This window comes from Urocampus carinirostris, chromosome 11 (assembly GCF_059441175.1).
Source record: "Urocampus carinirostris isolate Australia breed hairy pipefish chromosome 11, RoL_Ucar_1.0, whole genome shotgun sequence".
Classification (NCBI taxonomy): domain Eukaryota; kingdom Metazoa; phylum Chordata; class Actinopteri; order Syngnathiformes; family Syngnathidae; genus Urocampus; species Urocampus carinirostris.
The window spans coordinates 13,743,476-13,750,852 of record NC_142359.1 but is presented as its reverse complement, the minus strand read 5'-3'; the positions used below and the strand labels follow the sequence as shown (position 1 = coordinate 13,750,852).

General features: G+C 44.1%; 1 protein-coding gene across 1 annotated transcript; it reads right to left on the bottom strand.

Moving 5' to 3' along the window:
* Positions 1-1,430: 1,430 nt before the first annotated feature.
* LOC148356467 (FH1/FH2 domain-containing protein 1) lies at positions 1,431-5,347 on the bottom strand. Its single transcript, XM_088347487.1, is given in 9 exon segments — positions 1,431-1,600; positions 1,671-1,779; positions 1,852-2,062; positions 2,132-2,382; positions 2,457-2,618; positions 2,696-2,815; positions 4,189-4,371; positions 4,446-4,615; positions 4,618-5,347. Coding segments are annotated over 9 exon segments (1,878 nt in total). The 5' UTR covers positions 5,261-5,347; the 3' UTR covers positions 1,431-1,571.
* Positions 5,348-7,377: the final 2,030 nt, after the last annotated feature.

Here is a 7,377-nt window from a genome sequence, read left to right as displayed (position 1 = left end):
CAAAAATTTGTGCTATGCAGTCACAGATTACTACAATTGTCGTCTGTTTTCCATTGAAATCTGCCTTTATTTTGATTCCTTGTCTCGCGGTGACATCACAGCTCTAGGGGATATTAAGTCCAACGGTCTACTTTGAGTATTAATTCCTCGGAATCAGTTGCGCGTGGACTACCGTAAATTCCGGACTATAGAGCGCACCTAATTATAGGCCGCACCCACCACATTTCGGGGGGAAAACCGATTTTGTACATACACAAGCCGCACCTGTACATTAGCCGCATGCGCCCACATTGAAAATACGCAATATCAACACGAAATTAATCCATACCCGATACAGTCCAAAAAAACACAGCCGTCAAAATGAACGGAAAATGATACCGGTACTTAACATTTATTGCAGACCTGCAGAGTCCAGGTGCCCGTTGAAAGTAATCCAAGGAAAAAAGTGTATATTTCCAAAGGTAAGGGTGGGAAAAATATATATCCACTATTGTCGGCCGCATCCACAAACACGTCTCACCTTTACTCCACTTTCCGTCAGCCCGCGTTTGCCCCGCCCCTTCTTTCTCATTTGCTCGTACAAAACATCAGAAGTTTCTAAAATAAATACATTACAAAAATATACAGTTGCAAATACATATTATACATGGTTACACATATTTACAAAGAAAGACGGTACACCGAGAGAGTTTTCAAAGCTTTAATAATAATATAACTTTCATCCCAAACCGTGTCTGTGAAGGGTAGCAAAACGCTACTAGGAACACGCTCGCAAAACAGCTATGTTAAAAAGCCGTCCTCATCTTCCTCCTTATAGTTGACGTCATCAAAGTCGTCTTCCTTTAGCCTGGGAAAGCGTCTTTGTCATATAGACGTCGTTCCACGCTCCTTTATCCGCTTGCAAAGTAATGTTTGCGCGCGAAAGCTGTTGCCTTCTATATCGGACTGCCCGATTGCGTTTAGCTTGAATGTTGCGTCACGTGCCTTTCTTTTTGCAATTTGCATGATGAAGATATGTCTACGCTAATTTAATTTGTGCACAAGCTAAAAAGTTGCAGTCTAAATCTTACCTCTTGTACTCGAGCGCCGCTGGCAGCCGTTAGAAAAATTACATAAATTGGCCGCACCACTGAATAAGCCGCAGGGTTGAAAGTTTGGGGAAAAAAGTAGCGGCTTATAGTCCGGAAGTAATATGGAACATCACATCTGCACGCTTGCGGTGAGGAACACTACACGTTCGATTAAAAAAAAGGGTCTTTTGCAATACCTTTAATAGTTTGTAAAATATTAATGTCAACATTGGCTCAAGACTGTTGGAACACACAGTTTTACTTTATTTCCCTGCCAATCAAGTGATGAATACAATGTAGGTTAATTTACCTGTTAATCTGTTTCTTCACAGGACACAAACCTCATCACATTTCAATATTTTAATAAGCATGTCACAGAAACTTCGTTTACACTTTTAAGAAATCATTTCAAGTTTGGGAAAGGACCCTCTGAGAAGATCTAGTTTTTTCGTGCCATTGTGAGAAACGGCACTGCAAACATCTCCATTCGCAAGTTTGGAATCAGCGCTTCAATTTGGTCAAGACTGGACCTGGCATAGACAAAATAAAATATTACCATAAGGCTGAAATATAAGACTTAGAGAAGCAGTGCAGCCTCACCTGGACTATTCGGCATTTTCCTGCGGTTCCGAGGCAGACTGGAATCCAGCCTGGGGGTGGACTCGGGCGTTCTCAGCACCTCCACCAGCAAACAATGTTGATCACTTTCCTAGTGAACCCATCGCAGATCCAGTCAGAAATCACTTGTTTAGATTAGCGTTCTTTGTGTGTGTTTACTTACTATCTTTGTCTGGGATGGTTGACTTTTTCCCTTTTTTTTGGGAATGTTCAGAGCTGGCCTTTTAGCGGCACTCTGTTTCTGAAGGAGGACAGTCTGCCAAGCGGCCCGGAACTCCAGGGAGAAGTTACTTATGATTTTACAGAAGTCTTCAGCTTTTGTTTCTCGCGCCATTGTTTTGGAGTAACCCATAAACAGGAGCAAGGAATGGAACCTGGAAATGTTCACGTTTTTATGTAGTATCTATTGAAGGCGGCAGTGCTGCCCCAAAAATCCAACCCACCTGTTTATAACCCGACGGTGTACGGCTTTCAGGATCTTCGTTCTTTTTTCACACTCTTTCAAAAGTTCCGGCAGCCTGTGACGGAGAGTGCCGTCGAGCCCAGGAATTTCCCCTCCTGTGACGATTCCTTTCTTCTCCTCTTTGGTCCATTTCAAATCTTCCGCTTTAACCAACATTTTCATCTGAACCCAAGATCCCTTGGTCAGAACTTCCAGGTGGTCCAGGTTGGCTAGGACCAGGGAGTAGTCACACTGTAAAAATGCAGTTGAACTGCAATGAAACGTCTGATGGCGAAATTTGTCTTTGTCAAGGGACGAAACCGCACCTTGCCAGCTTTGCTCACTGTTGTCAGATCTGAGTAGAGGTCCGAGGCCTGCGGGTAGAGCTGCTGGATAAGCACGCAGACGTGATGTAGAAGAGTTTGCCTGGAACTCGTGTCCCGCACTTGTGAGAGGTTTCCTAGGTAGCTCAACTCAAAACCGCGGGCCTGGAGTGCAGCAGATGCCAAGAAAAGGTCCTGACAAGGAACATATTTCCACCAGCCTTTTCTCGGGTAGTGCTCACCTTACAGCCGTTGAGAAAATTCCCGATGGCTAAAACAGTTGCGAGAACGTGTCTGAAGGTCTGGCTGGACACCAGCTGCTCCATGGCCTGCTTCAGGTAAAAGAGCGGCTTGGCGATCTCCTAATGAATAATGGGTAACGTTTTGAGAACTATGAGCGCAGTCAAATATCGTGTCAGGACTATTACAAAGGAACGCCTTCCTGGAACTCAATTACTCCTCTCGGTAACGAGTACTGTAAGGCGTTAATACAATGTCGTAACTTAACTCGTGGTTACTCAGCTGAAAAACAACCTCTGAACGCTAACTGTTCCTCCTTCGTTGAGGATGTAACATAAAACCCTCGATCTGCCAACAACTCTTAAGAAGGGGGGCGTGTTTTAGTACAACTGAATAGTTACAGTGGCTCTGTCTCAAGCACAGTGAACTAGAACGCTGAATTTGTCTTCACAGAGATATTCTCCCTACCATATATACTTGCGTTAAAGCCCTACTATGAAATAAATAGACATGGACCTTGCTGGCCTGCGAGGCCTTGTCTGCTGGCCTAAAAAAAATATCAAAATCATGTGATGGTTATCATATTTGTCCACTACATATTAAACAATTCCAAATTGTCAGCTTCCTTTCATTGTTTCTCCCTGTACTGCTTCCAGATGTGTGCTTTCATATTTAAACATTTCACCAACACATATCAGCCATTATTTGTTGCCAGGTTCAAAAATCTGCCCGGAGGCCTTCAAAAAAGATTCTGAAGGCCCTGGCCTTTGAAATTGGTCTTTGAGAGAGCTGTTGGTTTTGACTATCAGATTTCGAGGTAGCATTTGAAAGCCCCCTCGAAACTTCACCACGTTTACAAATCATGGCTGGAGGGCGTTACTCCACCAAAGCAGTCGCGCCAACAGCCATTAATTTAAAAAAAATGTAATTATTATTTTATTTTCAACACAAGAATACTGCTGGAAGTGTGAATTTACCTACGGGGATGAATAAAGTATCTATCTATCTATCTAATGAAGGAAAACAACTTTTCGTGTTGATTAAATACTAAAAGGTCGAACAACTCTAAAGCAAGCAAGCAAAATGTTTTGTTTACCACTTTCAGCCTAAACGTGAGATCTTCAGATGGAAGCCGAAATTCAGGCTAGGTCAATACGTTGGGCTCAGGCCAAATTTCTATGCGTCTTTTTTTTTAAAACACTATAATCCACCGTCATTTATAATAGTCTGTGTTTATAACAATATCCAAGTTAAACAAGACTATAAAGGACAGACTTTACGTGTCCTTCGCTGCGTGGCCCTTTGCATATTTTATTTATGTTGCTATTTTAAAGCAGTTTTAGTCAGTTAGCTTCAATGCAAGTATATATGGTATGTTCTAACTAGAACATGCTACTGTTGAGTATCAGTAATCCAGGGGGTAAGGGAAGTCATTTTTAAATGAAGTAACCGGTAACTGCACTATTGTTTTTCAGGAACACTTTTCTTGACTCACCTGCTCCAAGGAATCAAAATCTAAGACGAAAGCCCACAACTGAAGCCTCATGACCAGGTGAGGGATCTCCCCCAAAGCCAGCAGGCAGAGCTCAGCCGGGGCAAGATGGGAGTTGGGGTTCTGGGATTTTGCCTCCTTGATCAGACAAAGCTCCTCCTCCGTCGGAACAAGAGTTTGAACCCGCTGCAAGGAGAGCAAACCTTTGGCTAAATGACAACCTTGGGAGTCAATGAAGAATGGAAACAGCGTAAGAGCACCTGAATATCCTCCCGGTCCAGAACGCTGCAGTCCATGGTGAATATCGCAGAAGGGAGGAGGTGAGGGGGAGGCAGGCGGCTCAGGGTGATTGTAACGTTGTTGCTTCTCTTCATCCCCAGCACAGAGACTGAAGCTTGTTTCTGGGTGAAAGTGGAGAAACTCAGCACTCGACTTCTTTAGATGTTTTGAGGTTAGCTCTTACCCGCTGCGGGAAAGGGACACCCGAGCAAGCGTTCTTGCCTTTCCACTGAAACAGGATCTTGAGACGCGCCGTATCCAAGCGGACTGGTTCCAGCGCAGTCCATATGGTCTGTGTCCCGAAACGGGTTCTTCTGGGAAGAGGGGCCAGGCTCTTCAGCGCTCGCCAGTGGAGCTTCAATGTTACGCTCTTGCTGGTGTCTCTCTTTGGGGAGTCCATGAAGATATTGGGGACGAAAGGAGGAGGAGGCGGCGGCGGAGTATGTGGTGTCAAGACACCGCACCGCTCTCGCTTTTTCAAGTTGGTTGCTGCTTCTTCTTCAGGACCTTCTGGTTCCAGGTCTTCATCATCCCAGAGGTCCGTGAAGTCCAACGAGTTAATGTAAAGAGGTTTCAGCGGCCAGTCTTGGGCAAAATATCCATTGGGGGGACAGTTGTCCGTCTGCTCTGAGTCAATCATGCTGTGTTGCATGTCGTACTCCAATCTGCACCAGACCCTTCGATTCAGACCGGATCCAGTAACACTCCTAGGGACATCATCCACTTGGTCGCCTTCCTTCTGAAAGCGAGCCAGTGCTGTCGGTGGAGTTAATCCATGCTGCGCCCTTCCCTTCATTTCCTTATCAGGTTTATATCTCCTGTTTGGATTGCGTTGCTGCTTGCACACACACAAGCTTCTCTTGGATGCTGTCTAGTACTTCAACCAATTAAATTAAGTTTGAAGACATTTTTCCACTGAACGATCCTCTGGTCTCGAACGTGGATCTTTTTTTTCGTGTCTGTTGCAAGATCCTAAAAATTGAGTCAGGAAAGACGACGTGCGCGATCTCGAAGGCGGGTCCGGCTAGTGTAGTTTGCACGCTCGGCTTGCAGACATAACGATGTCGCCTCCCTTCATCACGTTAGATCTTGTTTGCAGAGAAGCTCCCGAGGGACGCTCAGACCAAAAGGCCTTGAGCTACTGAAGCAAAAGCTTGGACCAAGTTAACGGTGAGTGTTTTGATTTCCAACTGCAACACTTGTTGAAACAATATGACTCCTGTGTCCAACTCACGGCCCGCCGGCCAAATGTGGCCTGCCACATAATTTGATAAGACCCGCGAGACAATGCTGAGAGAAGCATAAGAAAAAAATGAGCCACAATGACCTGCAGTTTTATATATGTCTACTTGATGTCACCAAAGCCAGGCGCCAGTCACAAAGTACTCACTGTAACTGAATTTGCTGACTACCATTAATCTACCAGAGATCTTTGAGGAAGCCCAATGTTAATATACTTAAAACAAAAGTCAAGGATACATTGTTTGGGGAAAATCTAACATGCAAAGACTAAAAAGAGGCACCTAGGTGTCGTTGCAGAAGTTTAAAGAAGCTTCTATTACAGATATTGAATTTAACATTGAAGTTCTTATATACAGGTAGACATTGGGCTTTTAAATTGTTATTATTAATCTTTTAAATTAGAGTTCGTGTGCTTTTTTTTTTCACTTTCTAGTCTGCGTGAGTTTCCTCGGGTTAAATAAACTAGTGGAAATTAATTCAATTGTTTTGTTTTTGTTTTTTTTTTTGTTTGTTTTTTAAACCATAGTGAGGAAAAACAGGCAGCACGGCGGCGCAGTGGTTAGCGCATGTGCGGCACAGTTCATGTCTTGGGAACCTTCTGCGTGGGTTCAAATCCAGCTCCAGACTTCCTGTGCGGAGTTTGTATGTTCTCCCCGTGCTTGCGTGGGTTTCCTCCGGGCACTCCGGTTTCCTCCCACATTCCAAAAACATGCATTTCAGGTGAATTGGCCGGTCCAAATTGTCCCTAGGTGTGAATGAGCGAGTAAGTTGTCTGTCCCTGTGTGCCCGGCGATTGGCTGGCAACCAGTTCGGGGTGTCCCCTGCCCACTGCCCGATGATTGCTGGGATGGGCTCCAGCACCCCCGCGACCCTACTGAGGATAAGCGGTGTAGCTAATGAGATGAGATGAGTGAGGAAAAACAACGTCTCAATAATCATTTTATAATCAAATCTTACATGCCTGAATTTATGAGCCTCTAAAAGACCCCCAGCCCTCCAACTGCGGCACACTTTTGTTCCATTCCTTTACTATTCGGCTCCTAAGTTAAAATGAGTTTGACACCCTGTAATATGATCATAAATTTGACTCTAAATCATGAAAAATGGCTCGAATCATTCAAGTATTATTTTTTAATGTTGATTGGCGATCTTGGATAAATTATTTATTCAATCACGTTTTGTACGAAAAGGTTCATAAAATCCATGTTGTGAGAATCTTCCTAAAATATTCTTCTCCATCTAAAAGCTTCATAGTTGACTTTCTGAGTCAAGTTTCTCGTCACTCAACTTTTCTACGGACCCCTTTCCAGCCAGGATGCGTGCGCATTGTTGAACCAAAACAGCGGGAGTACCGGTACGAGTTTGAATAGAGCGAGAGAAGATTTGTATGTTGAGTTTCGTTTTTAGAGTCGCAATTTACAAAAACAACATGTCCGGGTGTTGTGTGTAGGTAGATATATACGTGGTTGAGGGTCAAACAGAGTTGCTGGATACAACCGGAATGTTTGATGTTTGATCTTACATTACACATTACACATAGTCCAGTGTTTTTCCGAATTGCTCAGTCCACAATTGGGAGTATTGGGAGTACAGTCCATGAACATGCCCAATTAAAGTCGCCGTCGACGATAAAGCTCCGTTGGGGTGTGCAAGCTGCTGTTTATTGATAGC